Source organism: Dasypus novemcinctus, chromosome 20 (assembly GCF_030445035.2).
Source record: "Dasypus novemcinctus isolate mDasNov1 chromosome 20, mDasNov1.1.hap2, whole genome shotgun sequence".
In the NCBI taxonomy this organism is placed as follows: Eukaryota; Metazoa; Chordata; class Mammalia; order Cingulata; family Dasypodidae; genus Dasypus; species Dasypus novemcinctus.
Genome location: NC_080692.1, coordinates 4,620,134 through 4,645,479, shown reverse-complemented (window position 1 = coordinate 4,645,479; position 25,346 = coordinate 4,620,134). Strand labels below are relative to the sequence as shown.

At 47.9% G+C, this 25,346-nt stretch overlaps 1 protein-coding gene and 1 pseudogene across 3 annotated transcripts in view; both read right to left on the bottom strand.

Moving 5' to 3' along the window:
- FAM171A1 (family with sequence similarity 171 member A1) overlaps positions 1–20,425 on the bottom strand; it is a 154,029-nt gene extending 133,604 nt beyond the window's left edge. The window contains exon 1 of one of the 3 annotated variants that reach the window (XM_071210053.1): positions 19,830–20,425. Coding sequence is in view for 1 of the 3 variants with exons in the window: in XM_058282367.2 (XP_058138350.1) it covers positions 19,295–19,391 (97 nt within the window). In the remaining 2 variants the exon portion in view is untranslated. Of the gene's footprint in view, positions 1–19,294; positions 19,509–19,829 lie in introns of those variants that run through there. The other 2 variants (XM_058282367.2, XM_071210054.1) reach the window with 2 other exon arrangements.
- On the bottom strand, positions 1,625–19,208 carry LOC139437051 (poly(rC)-binding protein 2-like; annotated as a pseudogene).
- Positions 20,426–25,346: the final 4,921 nt, after the last annotated feature.

The following is a 25,346-nucleotide window of genomic DNA, read 5'->3' as shown; positions in this document are numbered from 1 at the left end:
TGAATGTGGTTAACCCGTCACTTTAGTAAAAAGCTTCACACACAGACACAAAAGCAAATGAGCAGTTCAAGATGGCAAAGAAAACTGTTTCAAAATGTAGTAGGGAAAGTACACAATGAAATCCTTTTTGCCAATTTTAAATCCAACTGAAAACCCAATTTTAGCACGAGAATCTATTTCTAAAGAAAATATAAAGTGTGCATTAAAAGCCACTTTAACAGTTTACTCTGCCAAGAGGAGCTAAAAGGATCACTTTCTGAGTTTAATTTCACTGGGCAGTCTTAAGGTTATAGAAAAAAGAAAAGGCACCCTAAAACTGTGCACTGGTATATGCTTGTGTGACAAATAAGTCCTTTAGGGGCCAGGGACTTCGCAGTAACATTTAGACAGCGGGGACACGGGCGCGCTTGCCGACCTGGGAGCAGGCTCACTGTGGAGGTCTCCTGGCATCTGGCGGGGCTGCCAGCAGCCGCACCGCAGACGCCCTGGCCTCGCCCCGTAGGGCACCGAGTGCGGAACCTGCCATCCCTGTCCATATGCCCCTGACGGCAGGTGCCGGTGACAGAGCAGAGATCTCTCCACCAAGCAAAAAGTGAAGGAAAGAAAACAGAGAAGTCAATCTAAAGGAAGCACCTAAAACTCATCAACTCCAACCTCTGATTGTCTGGGAAGACTTTAAATAACCAAATCACCACAACAAAAGAAGTTTTCTTTACTCGATCCTGAAAAAGCTAATATTGCCCTTTCATATCACAATATTTGGAATAATAGACTTGCATTATCTCACACTGCTCTATATTCCTAAATTGGAAAAGCCACCCATTTTCTTAGTACCAAAAATATTGACACAATAAGAGGTCAACCAGCAATTCCTAGGGTATGACCTTCTGTCAACAAAAACACTGAATAAACGTGGGCTCTGAGGGTCCACATTCAGGAACTGGACTGAGCAGACATATCTCAGAAGCAATGAAGCAAGAAAATGCTCTGAGTTTGAAAAACCCTCCCTTTGATGAAATCTCCATTTGAACACAACAGAATGGCTATGTACAGTGCTATTTCCACCTGTATGTGAAGCCCAAAGAATCCAGACAGAGAGCACCGGGAACTATCTCTACTGAAAAAGACAACAGTATACACAGTGGGAAGCAGTACAGCTGTTCCTCCTCTTCTCAAGGACACAACTTATAACCAACCACGTCCTCCCCAGCCCAAACACACGGCTCAGCTCCCGAGACGGCATGTATACCTACACATGCACTTGAAAAACTAACACAGAAAAAGCTTTACACGGTCACATGCGACCCGGAGTTAATAAGTTATCAGAAGTGCCCTCATAAAGCCACTCGCAGGCCGTGCACGGTGCAGGCGTGCACTTTGAGTCAGGGCAAGCCTAGCCCAACGCAGAGAGCAGGGCGGGCAGCGACCCCGGGCAGGCCCTGCTCCCTGCCCCCTGGGCCCCTCCCACTCTCTGAGCTCTGGGTGGGAAGTGGGGGACCTGGTGCTTCGCCGTGACCTTCGGAGGTGGCCCTGGGGAGTCCCAGGGAGAGACAAGTCTCCCTGGAGTGCTTCCTCCACCAGCATGCCCCGCAGAGGACCTGGGTGGCTGCAGCTCCAGCCGGGCGGGCGCTGCCTGCAGAAGCCTCTGCTTTCATTTCTAGGGCTCTCTTTCCAAACGTCTGTTCCACGGCCGGTCCTGCTACTACAGGACAACTCCAACCACGAGCACTTGTCAACAGAAAACAGGCTAACGGACCGGGGAGGGAAAAGGAACCATTATGTCCTTCCTAATCTCTAAATCAGGGATTCTTCGCCTTTTTCGATGCACGGACCCCTTTGCCAGTCAGGTGAAAACCACAGACCCCTCGCTACGTCCACACGACACTGTGTATTATTTAATAAACAGGTCACACCTGCACCAACAGGTCCCCAGAAGAGTAATGTTTTCTTTTAAATATTTCCATTCAAGCACACAGACGCCTTGTGAAGAACCCCTGCTCCAAGGGAAGGGTCTGGGATACCGCGTTAACAAGCACCCCTGGTGACTTTCATGATCAGAGAAATTTGGAAAATGCCTGGAGGGAGGAAGGCAAGACAAACGATGGCCAGGGGTTAATCTCTTTATGAGAATGTATTTATTAGATTATGTCTCAGTGGACTTGTGGAGAGGGGACAAAATACAGGGTAAGTGGGCTTTAGGGGATAGAAATGAAGAAAGGACTGAGAATTGGAGGGAAAGCTCTGGAGATACTGACCGCCCCCTAAGTGGCACCTTTTCCACACGTGAAGACAGTTTGTTAGCGCGTTGGTTCAGATTACGATGAGAAAGCCTCAGAGGAAGGAGCCAGAAGTAAGGCACGGAGACGGGTCAGGAAGGTGGTCTGGTCTGAGGGGTGAGCGGTGAATTTGCTGGCTCTGGCTCCAAAAGGCCCAGGCCTTGACCCCAGGTTCCTTCCCACCCCCTTCCCACTTTTTCTGCAGAAGCCGAGGTCTTGCTTCGTGTCCTAGGTGCGGGCATCTGGGAGGCCAGGAGCAGCGCAGAAGCCCTGAGCGAGAGGCGGAGAGGGGGGCCAGGCAGCGGCAGGGAAGGTGGTGAGTGCATCAGAGAGGAGGTTCATCTGTGCTTGGCACACTCCCTCAGAAATGGGCCCCGTGTCCGTGAGAATCAATTTCTAGGAGGGACAATAATGAAACTGTGTATATTTAAGTTGATTCGTTTATAGTTATATCTTGTGTGTTACTTAAGTATGGAATACTCTTCAGGAACTGAAATTAATCTATGAATTCATTTTTCTTTTAGTAATGAAAACGCTTTAATTAAAAAATCATTGGAAGCGGCTGTGGCTCCATCAGTTGGGCTCCCGTCTACCGTATGGGAGGCCCTGGGTTCAGGTCCCGGGGCCTCCTTGTGAAGGCAGGCTTGCCGGCACGCCGCGGAGAGCCGACTCAGCAAGGTGACGCAACAAAAAAAGGGAGACAAGTAAAAACACAGAAGAGCCACGCAGCGAATGGACACAGAGAGCAGAAAGCAAGCAAGCCGCAAAGGGAGGGGGGAATAAAAAAAAATCGTGAGTGGATGACAAACTACTTAAAAATTGATAAACTACTTAAAACCTGGAATCGCTGACTGCTCAGAAACCACACAGATGGATCCTGGGTGGTGGTGACGGGCAGAAAGGGACTGTGGAGGCCCCTGCACGGCTCGAGCCGCTCCCCACACCGCCCGTCTCCGAGGAGAGCCTGACATGGATTAGACGCTGAGGTAACCTAATGCTCCAGCAGATCCAGCGATGATAACCTGCCTGTCAGGAGATCCTTCTCTGGGTTCAGTTTTGATCCATGCCCCCGACATCTGACGGATCTCACTGATTTTGGTGCCTTGACGCCCGATTATACAGCCAAGCAAATCATTTGGAATGGCGGGTTCCTGAGAAGTGATCTGAGCAGACGCATCCAAACCTGCTCTGAATGCTGTGTGGCCACGTGTCATGGGAAAATGAGACCGTGCATTGCCAACGGGTGCTGCCTGGTCGAATCTGGCTGGGGAAGGTCACCCTGTCACTGAATGGTGAAGGACTCTAGAGGTGGCCCTGCAGGGCAGGGTCGAGGCACATACACGGGATGCTGTTGGGAAGGCTGGAACGGTCGCTACCAGTGCTGCACCTGTCCTGACCACCTGCCAAGATGACCAGGGTACTGGATGGCCTGAGCTGGTACAGGACGGTCACACCCTTCACGGGCACTGAGACTTGACCACGCAGATGTCTGACGTGCTCAGTGGTGGACGGTGGAGCGTCAGCAATCACGGTGGCCCACGCAGTTGAGTTGGGGAGCACGTCCCCTGCCACCTGGACCTGAAGCCCCGCACTCTCTCGTATGTCCTTTTCTTGCAACCACCTTTCCCACTGAGAGAGCCACACTGACGAGCAGGGACCACCAGCCTCAGGGTGACCAGGGGTCTACCGGCAGCTGTGCCATTAGTCACTGAGCTGCTGATGTCCCCTTCCAGCTTGTCCACGATCATAGCAAAGGCTTTAAAGGTGGTGTCAGCGGGCCCAGCCAAAGCGATAATTCTAGGACAATTCCCTTCTGAGAGCTGGATAGTGCACCACTTTCCTCGCCCATCTTGGCTGATTCTCCTCTCTTTCCCATGCAGCTGCCAAGCTCCTTTCCGTGCACAAGCAGCCAGATGGCGAGAGTGACACTGAGCCCATCTTCAGTCACGCAGGTGTCGTGTCCAGCAGTGTTCTGTGGAGCTGGACACTGAGGTCACTGCAGGCACGAGGAATGTGGGGAAAAGGGCAGGGGGTGGAAGAGGAAGGGCTAGAGGCAGGGGGCGAGGAGGGGGGGCGTGCCCCTGCAGACAGGCGGTGGTGGAGGAGAGGGGAGGGGGAAAGAGATCCCGGGTCGGGCAGGAGCACACAGTGGCTGCCGTTGCTCCGGCTCCTGCCTCTCCTGGTCTGCGCTGAATTCTTTGTTTTTTTTAAGATACACAGATGACACAAAATGTTACATTAAAAAATACAAGAGGTTCCCATCTACCCCACTCCCCTCCCCACCCCCACTCCTCCCACATCAACAACCTCTTTCATCAGTGTGGCACATTCACTGCATTTGGTGAATACATTTTGGAGCACTGTTGCACTGCATGGATTATAGATTACACTGTAGTCTACACTCTCCCCCAGTCCATTCAGTGGGTTATGGCAGGATATATGATGTCCTGCCTCTGTCCCTGCAATATCCTTCAGGACAACTCCAAGTCCAGAAAATGCCCCCATATCACACCTCTTTTTCCCTCTCCTGCCTTCAGCAACTCCCATGGCCACTGTCTCCACATCAATGATACAATTTCTTTCATTGCTAGAGTCACAATAATTTTATAGTAGTATACCAGTAAGTCCACTCTAATCCATATTTTATTCCTCCATTCTGGGGACGCTGGGATGACAATGTCCACTCCACCTCTAAATCGAGAGGGGGCTTAGATCCCACATGTCTGATGATGCAATTCTCCTGCTTGCACTTGTAGGCACTCTTGGTTCCCTTGTGTGGTGGTTGACCATCTTCACCTCCCTGTTAGCTAAAATGGGTAAGTCCAACGACCTGGAGAGCAGGTGTTGCAACTCTGCTGAGGCCCAGGGCCCAGTTGGCACATGGACAGCCCAGAGATTCAAGTCTCCTGAGCATACATCAACCCCAGCACCAGCCACACCTTCAGTTAAAGTGACAGAAGAGGCATGTGTAGAAAGGTCACATCTGAGTCCAACTCCATCACACTCAGGAGCACAAATTCCAAAGGAGGGCCCACTGGCAAGGCACTGAACTCCAGAACCATCTGCCATGACCGGAGGACCTGGGTGTGTCCACAGCCCTCAGGAGCACCACTACCTGGGGTTGTATCTACTTTTGGCTGTCTCTGAGATCCTGCTGGGATGTGCATAAGCGCAACTCCTCTGACGACCTCCTGACTCATTTTGAAGTCTCTTAGCCATATAAACTCATTTGTCTTTGCCATTTCCCCCTTTTATTCAAGTTCTTTTTCTGGTTGCATCACCAGCTGGTGCTCGGTAGTACTGAAAGACAAACTGGAGTCAAGTTCGCAGCTTACAGCATTTTGGTTGGGACACCAAAAGTTCTGCTGTAACAAGGAAGCCGGATCACTTGCAAACAGGGAAGCAGCTTCCAGCTTCTGGGAAGGCAGGCGTTTTCCACAGTTGCAGAAGGGCAGTCAGCGTGACTCCTGGTGACGGGACGAGGGTTGGCCCCTCTTTCGGGGACGCCTTTAGGACAGGTGGGCCAAGGTGATGAACCAGGGGTTTAGCCGCTGTCTGATTCAGCAGCCCTGGTGGGGTGGTGGGGGTATCAAATTTCAAAAGATAGAGAGGAAACTCCAGAGGGAGTTCAAAGAGGAAGAGAGGAAGTAAGGCCTTTTCCCCCCTCCTCTCTGAGGGGTCCCTGGGGCTTTTCTACATAATTTTATCAGTTTGGAGCTACATTCATGTGAAAGGTGTTCACAATAAAGCAGGAAGGAAAACCTCTCAAGTTTCAGAGCTATGTAATTTGTATGGTTTCTTATAGTGCCTTAGAAAAAACAGGAAAACAAAAAATCTATGTGTGTATATACATTTATGTGCCTATGTGTGGATATATAAATGTGCTTTTGCATTAAAGGTATGGAGCAGGGCTTCTTAACCTTTTCTGTTTCAATTCAGGCTCCCGGACCCCTCGTCGGGAACCCCTGGTGTAGAGGGTAGCCGGGGAGGAGACTGAGCGCGTTCAGCAAGTCTACCCCAGGGCAGCTCTGCTGGGCACTTACATCCATCACTGGTTCTGACTCGTCTGTGCTCTTGCTCTACTGGTTTTAAATATATTTAATATCATCCCTGGGAATCCAGATAGGGACAAGGGAGAACAGGTGACTCCTGCTTTATTTTTCACTTCCGTATTGATTGAATTATTTTGGTGGTAATCAATGAAAATAATTAAAAGCGGGAGCCCAAACAGTAAATCTGATTTCCATACAAAATTTTCTATAGAAGCTATAGACTCAAAGGCTCATGGGTCGTAACTTTATGGTACAAAGCAGGGGTTCTTAGCCTTTTTTGTGGACGCCTTGCTAAGTCCACACTATCCTGCATATTATTTAACAAATATATCATACCTGCACCAACCCGTCCTCACAAGAGTAATGCTTTGAAGTTTCAGTTCAAGCTCACAGACCCTCTGAAATCTTTCCAGTCTGTGGACCCCTGGTTAAGACCCTTGCTCTAAATGAGACCCCATCCTTTGGGGAGCTTTCCTAAACCTCGAGGAATCTTACATTTCACAGCAGGCAAACCACCTCCTGGTACACTCAACTACTCAGAGGTTAGGACTGGTAATACTTTTAGAAGCTCATGACATTTTAAAGGCTACTAGAACGCTTTGGGACTTCACTCAATACCATAATCACTCAAGAGGGTTAATGAACTTTCCTAAGTACCTTCTAGAACCTTCCCAGGCATTAAGAGATTCTGGATTGTGACTAGAATGTACCCACACTTGCACCTGCCAACTGGCAAATACATTTGGGTTTCCTTTAAAGAGAAGAACATGCACTGAAACTATCCTACATAATCCCCAGCTTTGCATCTGCAGGGGAAAATATTGGAATCTAGAATGGTTTTTATTTTCTCTTTCTGTTTTATTCCCTGTACACACACACACACACCATGGTTTATCTGGCAGGCATGTGATAAAATGGTTCAACATCATCAGTGGTTTTACATCTCATTGAAGAAGGAAATAATTTGGTCACATGGCATACTTTGATAAAAATATTAAAGAAAACTAAAAGCATGCATTAAAATATTGTTGAAAATAAACAAAAACCTAATAGTGAAACCTCAAATTTGATTTCTAAAAATGCTACAACACTTCAAAAAAGCAAAGCCATTTATATTGGGAAAATAATACATATGCACTTTATTGTTTATCAAAATTTCTTTGCCTCTAAATCTGCCAATCAAAATAGTAGAAATTGAAAAGACTAACACCACCAAATGCTGATGAGAATGTGTAGCAACAAGAATTCTCATATGTTCTTGGTGCTATTATAAAATGACATAACCAATTTGGAAAAAAAAGTTTGGCAGTTTCCTATATATGCCTTCACCTACCCTATGAGCTAGCAATTTCACTCCTATGTATTTTCCTGAAGGAAACAGAGACAGATGCCCAGATGACCATTCATTCACTCATTCATTCACTCATGCCCTTCCTCATTCACATACTTATTATTTATTATTTGATACATACCCTGACACTACTATGCTCAGGAAATGTGGTGAAAAGCGAAAGCAGAGAGGCTTCCTTCCTTCAAGAAGCTGTGTGTAAATATGTTCACAGCAGCTGTATTTGTAACAATCAAAACCCAGAAACAACCTGGGTGTCCATCCATAGGAGAATGCATAAACGGGAATATCACACAGTGAAATACTGCTCAGCAATAACAGGAAACAAACTATTGTGCACGCAACATGGACGGATCTCAAAAACACGATGGTGAGTAAAAAGAAGCCAGACACAAAGAGTACATACTGTACGATTCAATTAATGTGTCTTTTAGAACAGGGGAAAAAACAGTGTATGCGCGAAAAAAATCAGAACGTTGTTGCCCCTGATGTGCAGGAGTTTATGGGGAAGGGGCCTGAAGAAACTTTCGGGTGTAATGGAAATATTCTATTTTGACAGGGCACTGGATAGTTCCACTGGAGTTTGCATATATCAAGATTTGCACATTGCCCTGTACACAGTTTTCCTAAAGAATAAACAAACATCGAAGACCAGCATGCTAAAGTATTTGGCGAGAGACGGGGGGAAGGACACTGATAAATCTGAAACACATGCTAAAATGTATGCAAATAGAAGATGGACTGACTGATAGATAAAAGGGTTCATAAACGGAAAGATAAGTAAAAAGCAAGTAGAGTAAAATGTTCATTTAGGGAATATAAACGGTGCGCATGGGCATTCACTGCATAAATTTCAGCATCTTTGTGTGACTAAACATTTTTATAAAGTTGGAAAAACCAGTCATAATCCTAAAATAGGATAATTAAAAAACATTTTTTTTATCATTACAAAAGCAAAAGAGAAGCTAAGAAGCTTTTTTTTTTTTTGGAGAAAATATTAAACTTTTGCAAGTCCAAATACTAAATACATACTGGTATTGCACACTTAGTTCACAGTGTAAAAAGCCCTCCACGCCAAAAGGAGAACAAGGGTATCTCATGCTGTTCTAGAAGCCCAACATATCTGAATCACGGTTTTGCAGAATCCGCACCCTTCCTTATCTCCAACTCCCCAAACGCAGGGTTCAAACAAGTTTCTCTTGCCATATGAACAGCTTGCCAAACACTAATGGGTCTTGAACACAAGAGAGAGATTCTCCCCAAACCCAACTGGATGTAACCCCTAATCCCACCCTGCTCTCTAGGACCTCCTTCAAGAGCTCATAAGATTTACTTGGGGAGCTTCTTGTCTCTCCTACCCACCCAGATCCCACACCAACTACAGAGCTTTGCACTTAGGAGACAGGCGGTAAATAGCTGTTAGCGGTTGCTTTCTGTGGTTCAAGGACATCTCAATTGATGCAGAAAAAGCATTTAACAAAATTCAGCACCCTTTCCTGATAAAACATTCAGAAAACTAGGAATAGAAAGAAACATCCTTAACACGATGAAGCATCCATGGAAAACCCACAGCTAACCTCCAACTCAGTGGTGAAAGACTGAAATCTTTCCCAAGATCGGGAACGAGGCAAGGATGCTCATGGTCACTACTGCTGTTCAACACTGTACTGGAAGTTCTTGCCGAGGAAATTAGGCAAAAAGAAATAAAAGGCATCCAAATTGCCTGTTTGCTGATGACATGATTCTACACACAAAGAATCCTGAAAAATCCACAAGAAAGCTACCAGAGGTAATAAACAAATTCAGCAACACGGTGGGGCACAAGATCAACATGCCAAAATCAGTGGTGTTTCTATACACCAGAAATGAACAATCCAAAGGAGATGTCAAAAAAATATTCCATGGACAATATTAACTCAAATAATCCAATATCTAGAATAAATTTAACCAAGCATGGAAACAACAAAACATTGCTGAAAGAAATTAAAGGCCTAAATAAATGGAAGGACATTCCATATTAATAGATTAGAAGACTAAATATTGTTCAGATGTCAGTTCTCTTCAAAGCAATATACAGGTTCAGTGTAATCCCAAACTGCGGTCACCCCTCGGGCTGAAGTGTGGTTTGCTGGCCTGGCGGGGGAGCGGCCGCGGCAGGCCAAGCCGCTGCCCCCATAATAGGGTGGCTGGTCGGACTCACCGCCACCCCTGAAGGGAGCTCGGCATGGGCGCAGAGTGCCCTCGGGTCTCCCCTTCTCGGCAGCCATGCTTCCGCGGCCGCCCCTCCTCCCGGATGGCGCCACACGATCCCTTATGAGGCAACACCCTTCTTCTTCTTTCTCCCTGCGCAGGCGCAGGGCGGAAGATTCCAGTCTGCCTTTTCCCCTCCCCGCGACAGCAGCAACAGCCAGGCGTGGGCGGGAAACTCAAGTCTGCCCTCTACCCCAGCAACAGCAGCCACCAATCCCTAAACCCTGCCACTTCCCCCAGCAACAGCAACAGCCAATCCCTAACCACCACCCCTCCCCCTTCCAGTACCTCCCACCGACCTTTCTCCCCAGTAACTGCTTGCGGCAGCCAATCAGAACACAGCATAACTTCGACCAATCCGCCTTCCCCAGCCCCTATAAAACTGTAGCCACTTCCTCAATAAAGTTGGACCTGCGTGTTTACCTCGTCTCCACGGTAGTTCTTCTGCCGTGCGCCCTCCAGTCCTGAGAGCCCCCGACAAGGGCCTGGCCTCCCTTGTCCCCAGTTCGTCGCCTGCTTCTCCAGGCGACCCCTTCATCGTCAGCTTCGCCGGGCGACCCCGTCAGCCGAACCGCGCAACCTCTATGAGACCGACCCCTCGTCTGCTGCCGGACCGACCCCTCGTCCCAAGCCGGACCGACCCCTCGTCCAAAGCTGGACCGACCCCTCGTCCGCAGCCAGACCCCACTACCACCGACCGAGCAAGCCGCCGCACCAAACAAAATTCCAACAGACTTCTTCAAAGAAATGGAAAAGTCAATCATCATATTCATATGGAAAGGTAAGGGCCATCAAATAAACAAATCCGTCTTGAAAAAGAAGAACAAAGTTGGGGGACTGACACGTTATTTTAAAATTTATTACAAAGCTATAACAATCAAGATGGCATGGTACTGGCACAAGGACAAACATATAAACTAATGGAATCCAATTGAGAGTTCAGAAAAAAACTCATATCTTTGGCCAACTGATCTTTGAAAATGGTTCCAAGTCCACTCAATGGAGAGAAAGTAGCCTCTACAACATAAGGTGCTAAAAGAACTAAATAGTCACAGGCAAAAGAATGCAGGTCAACAGACCCCTAAGTCATACCATATATAGAAATTAACTCAAAATGGATCTATTGTAAAAACAGAAAATAAGTGTTAGAGAGGATGTAGAGAAATAGAAATACTCATACATTGTTAATAGTAATGTAAAATGATGCAGGCACTGTGGAAAAATGATAGATGTTCTGGGAGTAGATTTGGCTCAAGCAGTTGAGAGCCTGCCTCCCAAGTGAGAGGTGCCAGGTTCAGTTCCTGATGCCTCCTAAATTAAAAACAGACAGACAATGGGGGGAAATAATAGATTTCATCCATCTAGGAAATAACAGATGTTCATCCATCTATGACATGGACAAACCTGGAAGATATCATCTAAGTAAAAGAAAGACACAAAAGACATACCATATAAGCCCACTTATATGAAATAAGCAGAAAAGTCAGAAACTAAAGTAGAGTTTTCCAGGGGCCAGGTGGGGGAGGAGAATAGGGAGTTAATTTTAATTGTTATGGAGTGTCTGACTGAGGTGGTGGAAAATTTTGGTGACAGATGGTGGTGATGGTGGCACAATTTTGTGATTGTAATTAACATTACTGAATTGTACTTTCGAAACGGAGTAAAAAGGGGAATTTTAGGTTATATATAAGTTACCACACACAAAAAAAACCCTACAGAATGGTATAACACAAAGAGTGAACCCCAACGTAAGCAGTGGGCTACAATTAATAACATAATTATAATAATACTTTTTCATCAGTTGTAACAAAGGTACCACACTAGTGCAAAATGTTAATAGGGAAAACTGTGTGTAGATGGGGTATTTGGGAACTCTGTACTTTCTGCATGACTTTTCTGTAAACCTACAACTGCTCTAAATAAAGCCATACAAACGAACGAACAAACAAAAAAGGCAAATAGCAACTACACAAAGGGGTATTTTAGTATTTCTCTCCTGGAAATTATCAGGCCCATTAAAAGCGCCTTCTTTTAAATAATGGAAAAATGCCATGATGGCCAAAACTGTTTGACGGTATCATTTAATTGTCCAGATGACAAAGCAGTGTCGTGTAAGGGTGGCGGTCAGAGAGCCTAGTGCTGACCGGTGGCTTTGGCCTCTTCCTTCCTGCGCGGCCTTGTGGGGTGAGGGGCACTTCTTTGTGCCTCCCAGTCCTCTTTCATAAAAAGAGAATATTTACCCTCGGGATTGGTGGAGATGAAATAAGATAATCCATTCAGGTACTTAGCACAGCACCCACGCAGAATAGGCACCCAGTAAATGCTGGTTGCCACCATCGCTGACCAATGCCTAGGTAATGAGCTGAGCGTGCTGTCCCCTTTACAGTGATGTAACCTTACACTTAAGAGAGGCACCACCAATAATGGAAGTCCCCTTTCAATCCAATGATGAATGTGCCAGCAATTTCTCATCCAAATCAATAATGAAAAAAACATTAAAACAGGGTCATAAGGCAGACCCAAGTGACAAGTACTTTAATTCTTTCTGTTCAGATATAATTACACTAGAAAGTACTTCTTGTCAATCCTTCTTTCTCTCCAAGAGGTGAAATGTAAACTATCATTACGTTGTAAAGAAAACCAAACCGTAACCACACTCCAGTGCTATCAATATAGAGAGTAAAAGCGAGAACCTCATCCACGGTGACAGCCTACTAGTTCCTGATTTTGAAATCAAAAGCCGCACTACTATGACTCGCCTTACGGACTGAGGACAGCTTTAATCAAAATGCTCGGGATGTTCAGCTCCACCACAGTCACATTTTTTTTTTTTTTTTTTTTTTTTTTTTTTTTTTTTATCTTTTTTTTTTTTTATTTTTTATTGAATTTGTAATAATATTACATTAAAAATATATATGTGAGGTCCCATTCAACCCCACCCCCCCACCCCCCACCCCCCCCCAACAACACTCGTTCCCATCATCATGACACATCCATTGGATTTGGTAAGTACATCTTTGGGCACCTCTGCACCTCATATACATTGGTTCACATCATGGCCCATACTCTCCTCTATTCCATCATGTAGGCCCTGTGAGGATTTACAATGTCCGGTGATTACCTCTGAAGCACCATCCAGGGCAGCTCCATGTCCCTAAGACGCCTCCACCTCTCATCTCTTCCTGCCTTTCCCCATACCCTTTGTCCATTATGTCCACTTTTCCCAATCCAATGCCACCTCTTCTATGTGGACACTGGATTGGTTGTGTCCATTGCACCTTTATGTCAAGAGGAGGCTCAGATTCCACCTGGATGCTGGATGCAATCCTCCCATTTTCAGTTGTAATCACTCTAGGCTCCATGGTGTGGTGGTTGTCCTTCTTCACCTCCATCTTAGCTGAGTGTGGTAAGTCCAATAAATCAGATTGTAGGTGCTGGAGTCTGTTGAGGCTCAGGATCTGGCTATCACATTGTCAGTCCAGAGATTCAAATCCCCTAAATATATCTTAAACCCCAACATTAACTGCACCTCCAGCACATTAGCATGAAAGTCTTATGAAGGGAGATCCCATCTGAGTCCAGATTCATCACACATAAACACCATTTCCAAAGAGGGGCCATCTGCCCTGGTAGTTAACCCCATCGGCCATGACCATAACTCCCATGGGTCTCTTTAGCCCTCAAAGGAACCAATATCTGGGGGTTGTATCTGCTTTATCTGTCTCTCTGACTCTGCTCAGTTGTGCATGAGGGCAAACCTTCTGCCAGCCTCCAGACTCTTTTTTAGAAACTCGTAGCCATATAAACTCATTTCTCCTTTCCATTTCCCCCTTACTTTAGGTCAAACAGCATTTTAAAGTCATGGTATTTTATGTAGACATGGATATTCTGCTGATCCGCATTGAACCTTCCATATAAGGTCATTTTCCAGTTGCATCATCAGTTGGTAGTTGATAGTGGTCCCTCGTTGCCAGGGAGGCTCATCCCCGGGTGTCATGTCCCACGCTGGGGGGAAGGCATTGCATTTACATGCTGAGTTTGGCTTCGAGACTGGCCACATTTGAGTAACATGAAGGCTGACAGAAGGGAATTCCCAGGCACAAAGTTGCTCTAGGCCTTGTTATTATTTTGGGTTTATCAGCTCACAAGCATAGTCATTAGTATCAGGGGCTCACTGTTGAACCCTCACTCCCTCCCGGTCCCCACCACTGTACCTGGGAGACTGTCGCTGCTCCCCTAGGGACCACGACAGAGCACCACTGGCCGGGAACCCAGTACCCCCCCTACTGTGGTTTTTAATTGTTGCCACTATGAGTATATCCAAACATTACCATGCACCCTGGACATATGTTCTGTACAGCTCCCTGTCAGTCATATATCATCTGTCATTGGTATCCCATACCAGTATCCCTCCATTGCCATTGTTGAAACACTCTGTGATCCAGAACTCCCCGAAATTTGAAGCCCAATATAACACCACAGTCACATTTAAAATCTTTCCTCAACACAAATTCAACAGTTTTGCTCTTCAAGTTTTCACCTTAAAAAAGTTAAGTCTAGTAAAATGAAAACGTTCACCTGACTTGGAAATAGTTGAGTCCTTCCTCAATATTAAACTCATGCTTTTCGAACCCTGGAAGCTACAGCCTTAAACAAAACAAAACAATTTAAAAAAAATTAAAACCCTCTGTGCTCACCTCCAAGGTAGCTTTCTGTGTGGAAAGTCCATTGCTTTGCCTTTCTGCTTCCAGGAACTACCTGCATTCCTGGGCCCACGGCCCCTTCCTCCACCTTCTCGTGTGCGGACTCCGAAGCCCTGCCTCTGACCTGCTGCTGCTGTCCCACCTCTCTTACAGGACACGTGTGATTACACCCGGGCCCCAGGAGTATACCAGGCAATCTCCCAATCCCAAAACCTCTAACTTAATCTCACCTGCAAAGTAAAGAAACAGAGCCACAGACGGCTGGGATTGGGGCGAGGGCACCCTCAGGGGGTGGGGCGGGGTCCTGGTCTGGGCTCCGCAGGTTCGTGCGCTCAAGAGTGGGGACGGCCGAGGTCACTTTACTTCTCCGAGCCTGTGTTCCCTCGTCTCCACAACAGGGAGGATAAACCTGATCCCGAAGACCCTTCCAGCTCCGAAACGCGCTGCAGAAATGCATCCGCTCGACTACTGACTGTAGGGATCACAAGAGAGACAGGACCTAGGGGGGTCTAGCTAATCGAGTCCAGGAGGCACCCTGGCTGGGAGGGGCTGGCGCGCGTGCGCGGTAAGGCCGGTGCGCTGAAACGGAGGTCTGAGGACAAGAGAAAGAAAAGCTGGATGGGGTTAATTACTGGAACCTGCAAGAGGTAAGAGAGAAGAAAGAATAAATGTTTGCAGGCTAAACTTGAATTGGGGAGGAAGAGGAGCTGGCCAATTGAACTGAGGCTTGACTGGAGGTGGGTGGAATCAAATATGCTGACTGAACAGCTTATTTTAAGGCAACTTATGTTTGACACACGTTCTAACGTGGTTAATTTTCTCAAATTTTGCTTATTCACAACCTTGATCTTCTAAAAAATAAGGTTTTCTTGATGTAGGGCATGCTATTGGGTTACAATGTAGAATTTCTTAAAATATTATTTTGTACAATCGGTCTACTTAGATTTCTGAAGCTTAATTTTTAAAGTACCTTTAAATACATTCAGTTTAATGTTTGCTGGAACTAAATAACTTAGTTTGTGTTTGGTGAAATCAAGTGACAATGACTTGTTTATAATATTTCTCTATAATTTGATCAAACTATACTAGCATTATTGATGTGTTTAAAATTTTTCATTAAACGTATTTCACAAAAAGTACAACAGGTAGCTGGGATCATAGGACAAGCTCATCCACTTAGGTCTCTGAAATAATTCTTATCTAACTTTTCCTTCAACATATATATTAGTCCAATTCCATGTGCTTTCTTTGTAACTAGTATTTTCTAAAATTAGTAAGTATAGTACTTTTTAACAATATTAGATTTACAGAGAAACCAGTAACTGGGTCAAAAGAAATTGTTGATTAAATCTTTGAAAGCATTTTTTTTTGTAAGCTATTAGAAGTCTATGCAAAGTCTTCTTTTTTGGGTTAGGACTTTAAGCTAACAAACCCCTGAGTTACACAGTATTAAAGGACAAGTACAAAAGGGATACAAAAACAATTCATAAAGTCATTTCAAAGACTTGGCTAGAAATTCGCTTGATAGCTGTTACTTCTGCAGAGCTCTCATGCCTGACGTTCAGTGGCGCCCCGCAGCCTCTGTACATCCACATCCTGCAGTTCCCCAGGTTACGAGATCATGAGATTTAGATGTCATAGGCTGAATGTAATGTCAGAAGTCATGCTTGTTGGATGACCTCCTGCCTGGTTGTTCAGCTCACTCACAGCATTCTAGTAACTGAAATTTGAGACTAGGACTCTTGCAGAGAAGAGAGAAACCATTCACTTCCAATGTTATGACAGGGTGTAGTTTATCTGAGATGAACAAGAAGTTAGCACAACCATACAAAATACTAAGAGATAATGAGGAGCAAAACACAGATCACACAATAGAAGCCTGAGCCTAGATGCCTGAATCTAGCTTGGACTCTGTCTTTCCACCCCTAGCTTCAAAATTACTCCCCTCTAAGTACATCTGCACAGCCTACTGCTCTCCAAGGAGAGCCCCCTCTATACACCAGCCTCTGTGCACCGTTTTGCAAGATACCGAGGTCAAGACCCTCAAAATATTGGTTGAAAGTCAAAATTAGCTAATACCTTTGTATACGTTTCTATAAAATTCCCAGAAAAAAATTAGATTTTTTAATTATTTAGATAATATAAATACTTCAGAGCAACTTGTAAAATAGGAACATGATTAGATGAATCACTTAATAAAAACATGCAATCATATTCTTGTTCAAATTCATGACTATCAAATCAAAGCCTCGCTGTGACAACTGTTGCATCTGACATCACTTTACAGATTCAAAGCAGCTACAGTAAGAAAAATCTGAAGCCAAACATTACATTTTATCTTGAATATATAAACAATAAAATAATGCCAAGAAACTTGAGGATGTTAGTTTCTTCAGATAATGCAGTAAAGATTCCTTCAGTAAAGGTGTCATTTAGTCCCAGGAATCTAGTTGGAATGTTCTATGATTTCCAGATGTTCAAGGCCCCTTGCGTAGTTTTTCCAGAATAATTTTTAAACCCTTTGATAAGGCACATCTCTGTACGTACAATGCATTTTCAAAGTATGAATCAAGTACAGTAAACAAAAGCAAAACTTACAAATTACATTTCAGAGAAGGAAAACATCAAACTTTTCTTCCTAAAATGCATACCAATGCCAGGGACAGCAGGTTGCCTCCAAACCTTCACCGCTCAATGCTAGCTGCATATCAACGATGTGCAAAACTACCCATAAACACTGCAAAATGGCAAGTTCAATCAGCAGGAGTATGTGTCTTCATTCTACACACGATCCAAGAAGAGGAGAGAGGACATGAATTGAATCAAATAGCTCTAAGACAGAAAATGATGGGTGCCAACATGGTTTGAAGGACTCAGCGGATTGACGGTGACCTTCGACTGTCAAAAGAGACATCTTCCATCCCTTCACAATGGCACTGACTAAATCCAGATGCCAGGAAGCGGGACCCTGAGTTCTGATTGAGCTCCTGGGCTTAGCTCTTTAAGGAGTTCACCTTTCCCTAATAATCAAGGAAGTCATCCAGGGGGAAAATCTGGGATACTCCATCTTCAACTCAAACCACCCTGCATATTAAGACACTCCTGGCTGTGGACGAAATACCCACAAGGGTTGCCCCTTTCTTACTTTGCAGACTATTCCATTTCTGAGAGTTTAGTTTGCTCTGTAAAATGTGGTCTTAGACCACAACCTGGTAGGTTTTCCTGGATCCTTTTTTTTAAAATTGACGCCATCTCTATTTTATAAGTGTGCGAACAGACTCCTGTTTCAAGTGCAAAACGAAAATGTAACCTGTTTTTCGGAACTAATGGCTGGGTTTAAGCACAAATATATTCATTAGAAGAGCTGAAATCAAAGAGCAGTAGAGTATTAAAGAAAGAGGCAACAATTCAGTACAGATGATCTAATGTCCCAAACATTCCTTTCCTACATGAAGAAAGATATGGGTCTTCTTGTACGTTGACAATGTTCTCGCTTCCCTAATACACAGTACTATATTTATACACAATTCACAATGGCCACATTATACCACAGCTATAAAAGAATCAATCGCATTGAAGAGATGCCAGCAAGTGATACTGGCGAGTGATGGATTTGAAAACCTTTCAGTGTAAACCCAACAGATTGTCAGCAAAGCCTCCCCTCTCGGCCACCACCTCAGGGGGCAAAGGTCCGGCCTCTCCGCGCCCAGGACCCCGCTCCCCGAGTGTCTGTCCAAGTGGCAGGGCTAGGGGGAGGGCAGGAGGTGAGGCAGCTTCCAGGCTGGACCCGGCGGGCAGGGCAGCGCTCCCAGGGCCCGTCCTTTCTGCAGGGCCTCTGGGGTCTGCTGGGAAACTCCCTCGGGCAGCCCACGCGGGACCCCGCAGCGTGGGGTGGGGGAGCGCGGACGCAGACGTCCTCTCCAAAGGCAGGCACGAGCAAGCGCCCGGTTCTGTCCCCACAAGAGCGTGCGTGGAAAGGAAGCCTCGGGTCCCCCCGTCCCCGCGATAAATCCTGGTTTTAAAAACAAAAGGCAGGCTCGTGGCCCTTCGGCGGCGGCGGGACTCCCGGGGCAGGAGAGCAGATTGGCAGAGGCCGAGGATTAGACAAAAGGACAGCGCGAGCGACCCGGAGCCCTGGACATGGTTCCTTTTAAGTCAGCGGGGCCCCCCAATTCTAATCCTTTCTCCCCTTCGGGGGGTAACGCCCGGGCGGCTGGGCAAATCCCTCTCGGTCTGCAGAAGACCCCGAAACTTTCCCGAACTGCGGCAGGCCGGCGCCTGGCCCGGCGTCCCCGGGGCGCAGGGGACCCGGCGGCCGCCCCCCGGCGCCGCAACAAAGGCCGGCGCAGCCCCGGGCCCACACTCCCCGGGCCCGCAGGGGCGCGGGCGGCGGCCACCCGGGCGCCCCTCTCGCCGGGCGCGGGAGGCCACGGCCGCGCGTCCGTGTCACGGCCTCAAGGAGAGCCCCTTCGCCCGCCCCGGCAAGACCCCCGGGGCCGCCCACGGCCGCCGCCCCGGCCCAGCTCTCCGCAGCACCCGCCGCCTCCGCAGCCAGGCGCGGGCTGCGCGCGGGGCCCATGCGCGGCGGAGCCCTCGGCCAGGCCGCCTCGCCGCCGCACAAAAGCCCCGGGCCCGGCCCCCCGGTCGCCCCCGGCCCCCGCCCACCTTGCGCTCCGACGCGGGGCTCCCGCAGCGTCTTGGCCGCCGCCTGGCAGACGGCGCCGCCCAGCAGGCAGAGCAGGAGCGCGGCGGCCCCGCTCATCTCCGCGCCGCAGGCTCGGGGCTCGGCCGCCGCCGCCGCGGCCGACCAGCTCGGCGAGCTCGGGGCGCCGCCCCCGCCGCCCCGCCGCCCGGCGCTCCCGGCGGGCTTCCCCGAGGAGCCGCGGCCCCGGCCCAGGGCTTAACCCCTTCGCGTCCTCGCCCCTGCGCCCGCCGCGCCGCCGAAGCCCGGGCCGTGGTGCCGCCTGCCGGCCGCGGGGAAGCGCGCCACGGGGACGCGGGCAGCGCGCGGAGGGGCGGGGGGCGGGGTCCTGGAGACGCGGGCGCGGGGTGCGGGGGGGAGAGGGGGACGCGGGGAGGCGCGCTCGGAGCGAGGGGAGGGGGCCGCCGCCGCCGCCGCCCCCGCCCCCGCCTGGTTTCCCCGCGCGCCCGCGCTCCAGACCCGCGCCGGACCTCCGGGTTCTGGAGCGCGGTTACCCACCTTGGGCAGGGGAAGGCTCGCGTCCCCACAGCCCTCCGGAAGAGACCTTCGCCCCTGGCTGAGCGTGCTCGGAGGCCTGGGCGCCTGGCGCTGCCACCCTCCTCGACTTCCCCGGTAGGCGGGATCCCGCAGCTCTCCAGGTCGCAATGCGCCGCTGCTGCCCGGGTGGATTTGCCACCGACCTTAAAGCGCAGCAAGAGCAGAAGGGCTGCGGGCCCTGAGTGCAACTGTGTGTTGGCAGCTTCAGGCTGAATTGTGCTTGGACTTATCTAGAAGGGTGGAGGGCTTAGGCGCTTCATTTTACTTTGACTTTGTTTATCCTCCCAATATACGCTCTAAGAGGTCCCCCGTCTTATCCCCATTCGCAGATGCGAAAATAGAGGCTAGGGAGGATTGAAGAATTTGTCCCAAACACCTGGCTGGTCAGCGGCAGAGCCAGGGTCCTAAGAAAACAGTGCGGCCCCCAAGTCGAAGCCCTGGAAGGAGACCTCCAGGCTTCCCTTTAGCCAGCGCCCCCTCTTTGTCCTCTCAACTCCCGCCTGTCTCTGTGCCTTCCTCAGGTCTGCGACTCTCCATTCCCTCGCGCAGCTGGCACTGGGGCGAACCGGGGCCTCTGCCAGGGACCTAGGCTCTGCGGAAATCCACGCCAGATGGCCTTCTGCCGGCCCTGCTTCCAGAACACCGACCAGAGGAGGGTTTGGGCTCTCATGTTATTAACTGAGCCTTAGGACGCGGCAGGGGCTGCAGCACAGAGGGTGCAGGGTGACGCTCGTCCACTTGCCCTACACTGGACAAATCCTCGTGAGCACCTAGGGGCCAGGAGGTGGGGAAGTCCAGACGGGCTTAGAGTCACCTTCAGGACCGAGTCTTCAGTCTGCACGGGCGAGGCAGCAGAGCGGCAGAGTCACACCCCACCGTCAGGGGTCTGAGTCCATCCTCCTGACTCCACAGGGGCCTTCAGGGTCCACCTCAGAGCCAGGGGAAGAGCAGGTGGGATGGGAGTCTGCCGGAGCCCTCAACTCCAGCCTGGGTGCTGGCAGACAGAGGCAGAGTCCATGCCGGCCGGATTGCCTGGGGGAAGAGTTTCACCCAGAACCCGCAAGCCTGTGGTTCTCAAGTCACTTTTTTGGGGGGTCGGCGGCTGCTTCTGCTAGAAGCGGCATTACACCCACCTTGGAGTTGAAACTTCTCGCCTCACATCCTTTGGAAAGTGCCTTGGTCAGGCACGTGGCTTCCAAGGATCAGGATTGCCCAGCGCAAGGAATAAACGAGCCCCAGGTTGACTGTTAGGAGGATACCTGGGACTCCCACAAAACCCTGGAGACCGAGTGTCAGGTCTCATGAGGAAAGTAAGGGACAAATAGGCTTGGGGTCCTTAATATATGCCACTCAGTGGGTTGAAGATATTTTCTCATGACTGTTCACCTGGTTGGTATTATTATTCCCATTCTACAGATGAACAAACTGAGACTCGGTGAAATTAAATAATTTGCCCAAATGTCCAGATTTGATGATGGCAAGCTCAAATTACTTCCAAGAGTAAATTTCATGCAAATGATTCAACTTACCTCTAGTTGTGTCCAAATTGTTTTAAAAATCTGATCTAACCCCAGCAAGGTCTTAGTTAAGAGTATGGTGCCAATGTCAATTTCTTGGTTTTGATAATGTGTTATATAAGATGTTAAAATTAGAGGATGCCAGAGGTAGCTGGGGGAGGCTAGGGGAAGAATATAAGGAGTCACTCTACTATTTTTTTTAACTTCTTGTGAGTTTATATTATTCAAAATAAAAAAGTTTAAAAAGCAAAGAAGAACCTTTTTCTATATCACATTTCTAAGACTTAATGTTCACTCAAAACACTGGTGTTTGTGATGCTAGTGTCGAGGTTTCCATCTTTTAAGGGAGGGAGAAGTCTTAATGAACACTGAATGATTAGTCAAATCAGGTCATGGTTGTTGCATTATTGTGTATCTGTGTAGCAAACCTTCTGTGGACTGATGGCGCTTTCACAGACATTTGCTCTTTCATAACAGCACAGAGGCTTTGATAAATAGCATCAGCACCTCCACCCCGTCCCATTTTACAGATGCACATTGTGAAGCAGAGAGTTCACAGTATGCTTTTCAAGTCAGGCTCAATGCCAAGAAGAGGGCATGAGACAAAACCCCAAATTCTGTCTGTGCTTTGTTTGAATGAAGTTTCCCTTGTTACATTGATCTTGACCAGTTACTGGGGAGAGGCTATGCCAGCACAAATTCTGTTAAATCACATACACAATACATTTGCATATGTGTACCCAGAATTATGTAAGAATTAAATAATGACTCTTTACTGGAATAAAAGACTGTGGTTTGCCTTTTCCCAAGTTCGATAACTGGACGCCCACTCAGTAGCTATGGAAAAAAACTCCCAGCCTGAGGTGGAGTGTTTGCAGAACAATGGAAGTTAGAAGTGTTCTTTCCTTCTAGAACTCTTCCTGCTGCCCTCATTAGAACCTCACATTGTTTGACTAAAGATGAATTATGCTGCACTTATTTGAAATTGCTTAGAAGTTGCTTAACTGTGCAGCATTTGATTTTGATTTTAGAGGCTCCCTGCCAAAAGAAGTGATGCCATATACAAAACTTTTCCGGTCTGAATTTTCCAGAGACCTTGATTTCAGAGGCTCTGTGTCAAGGTTTCTTAGTCCAAGATTGTTTATTCCATTGAAATCTTTCCTGAGGTTCGTGCCCATATGGTGGAATTTTAATTGTCTGAATTTAGTACAGGAGGCTCGTTCCTTCCTTTCCCCCCTTTGTCCACCACACCCCAGCCTCCTGACCCCTCTCCACCATTTCACCTTCAACCCTCCACCCCCACCAGTTCCAAGTAAGAAGCTGCCAGGAAACAACAGAATTGTTATGAGGATTGCACAGATGGGAAAGTGTGCCATGGACATTTCTACTTCTGCTGTCTGGGGCTTTTTAAAACTTAGATAAAATGTTGCCATAGGTGGAAACTGTAAGGGCTCAGCATTTTCTTTTTTAGAATAGTTTGCCATTCATTTGGAAAAGAAAAAGACAGGTAAGGAAGTTTTTGTAAAGGGATTGATGTGTTTAAATTAACTCTAACCCTCCCAAACTTCTCTATTTATGACTCAGAACCCAGATGCCAATCCCTGTGGTTTCTCAACAAGCTCTTTCTTTGGAAGACATCCGTCATTCTTTTTTACAACCTCGAGCTCTCCTTTTCTCTGTGGCAGGATGGGCCAGCCAAGAGTGGAGATGGGAACTTCCCCTGGCTCTAATGGAACAGGCTCACCCAAAGAGAACGTTGACCTAAAGTGAATCTGCCTCCTCTCATTCAGGTTCTCAGCCAAGAGAGGCGTCTTCTTGAGGAGAAAAGTCAGTGAAGAAGTGTCTGATTCACTTTCAGGCAACAATTTGCAAATGTACATTAGCTTCCAGGAATGGATCCCGGTCCACTGATTTTAGATGTCTTACATGACCTGTTGTTTATACTTTTCATGCCCGCCCTGTGACTCTCAGCTGTTGGAAACGATGTTTAGAGGCTAGCAGTAGAACTCATTTTAGGTCACTGTTCTCCTTGAGTGAGCCTGTCCCATTAGAGCGAGTGGAAGTTTCCAGCTCAACTCTCGGCTGACTCATCCGATCGCTGTCATAGAGACAAGGGGAGCTGGAGGAAAGGAAGGTGAGCGTCCTCTCCGTCTGTCCGTCCTGGGAAGCCACGTCTACCTGTGCCCACTGGGCCTGCCTCTGGAGTCTTAGAAGGGATGCCTTAGCAAGGCAGAGAGTGGAAAGTGGTTTTGTTTTTCCGTTGGAAACTTAAAAAGTCAAGGAAAAGTGCGGAAGATAATGGGAAAAATGGGGAAAGCAATGAACATTCATTAAACTTCTGTTTTGTGGTTGATTCTGTACCTGGAACAGGGGGCAAAGGGTGGCGGTGCTGGAGGCTCTGAATCCCCCTGATTGCCCATCAAGTTTCAGGTTCTACGTTTGAGGGCAACTTTCTTTTTCTTTCTTTCTCCTTTCTCTTCCCTTTTGCTCTCTGTTTAATTTTGAGGCTCTTAACCCAAAGTTACCTGCTACCAGAATATTTCTTTTAATGCCCAAGTTCTATTTGATTACTAAACCAAGGGTGTCTCCCCAAAGTGGACTCCAACTGTGTCCTTCATTACAGTCCCCAGACACAGGGAGAGGAGGAGGAGGAGGTTTACCTGGGCAAATAAGACAATAGGCTGGCCTTGTTTGCTTTGACTACAAATGGCCTTAGGAGGTCATTTTTTGGGCAAACCAACGTGGTCGATGTGCAGTGCTGCTGGTCCATCTCTGGAATACTCTGCCCAGTCTTAACCAGGAGTACAACTGGACGCTGGTGATTTCCTCTATTGCCATCTTCTGACAACCCCGAGAGTTTAGTGCACACCAAGAAATTCGTTCACATATATTGTGTAGATTCATGAAAATTTTAATAAATGTTTTATAGTTACATGCTGTCAGTCCTAAAGAGAGACGCCTACAGCCTCCTCCCAGGAGGGAGCCTCACCATGTGGAGAGAGGCCTGGAGCAAGGCAAGGCCCATCCCCAGGAGCTCAGTCTTGGGGGAGCCACCCCAGTCCGTGGTTCGCTCACGTTGGGGTCACCGACAGAAACACATCATTTCACCCACGTAGAGAAGAGGCAGAGCAGGGGCAGTTCCCTATAGCTGGAGGGTCCCCATCCGTGGCCGAGGCCAAGGACATTCTAAGCACGGCACCCCTCTTTTGTGTTCGTGTGCTCTGCAGTGGAGAACCCCCACTCCCTCTTGGCCAGACACAGACTTATTTATGCCCACAAAGCGCCAGGCTGTGAGCCAGATGTCGTAAAGCATGCTCACTTTAATCAGACGGGCTCCAGTGAATACACACGCTTGGGACAATGGAGAAAGGAATGTCCCCAGTGCCCTTATCTACTAGGCGACTGGGCTTTAATCCCCCGGACCCCCACATCTGGTCCTGGGCACAGGATGTATTTGTGGGTCCCGGGGAAAGGCGCTGGGCTGCGCTGGGACTGCTGCCTCTCACGTGTTCTTCTGAAACGTCCACGAAGAGACAAAAAGGAAAAGAAGAACAAATAAAACTTGGTCTAAACTGCTTTCTTTCTTATTTGGGAAGTCCTGAAAGTGGGTGGTTTGCTTCAAAAAAGGGAGAGGAGGAAGAAGTAATTTCATCCCGATCCTTGACAGGTTCGGGTTCTGCCAGAGTGGAGCAGGTGGTTTTGAGGTGGATTCCGGGCCCTCAGCTGCACCTGCCAGTCGGTGGTGACTCTCACTTCAGGTTACACATTTTGGGTATTATCCCCTCTACCCCGTAAGGTGTCTGCATGTGGGGCAAGCAGTTCCAACCACTCTACATTTGCTAAAGGGAAATTCATTCCAGAGACTAGTGGCGTGGGCGGACAGAAAGAGGTCCTGAATGGAGGGAGCTGCAGGTCTTGGGAGCAGGGGGTGTTTCCATTGATTGCCGGGACAGGTGTCAGT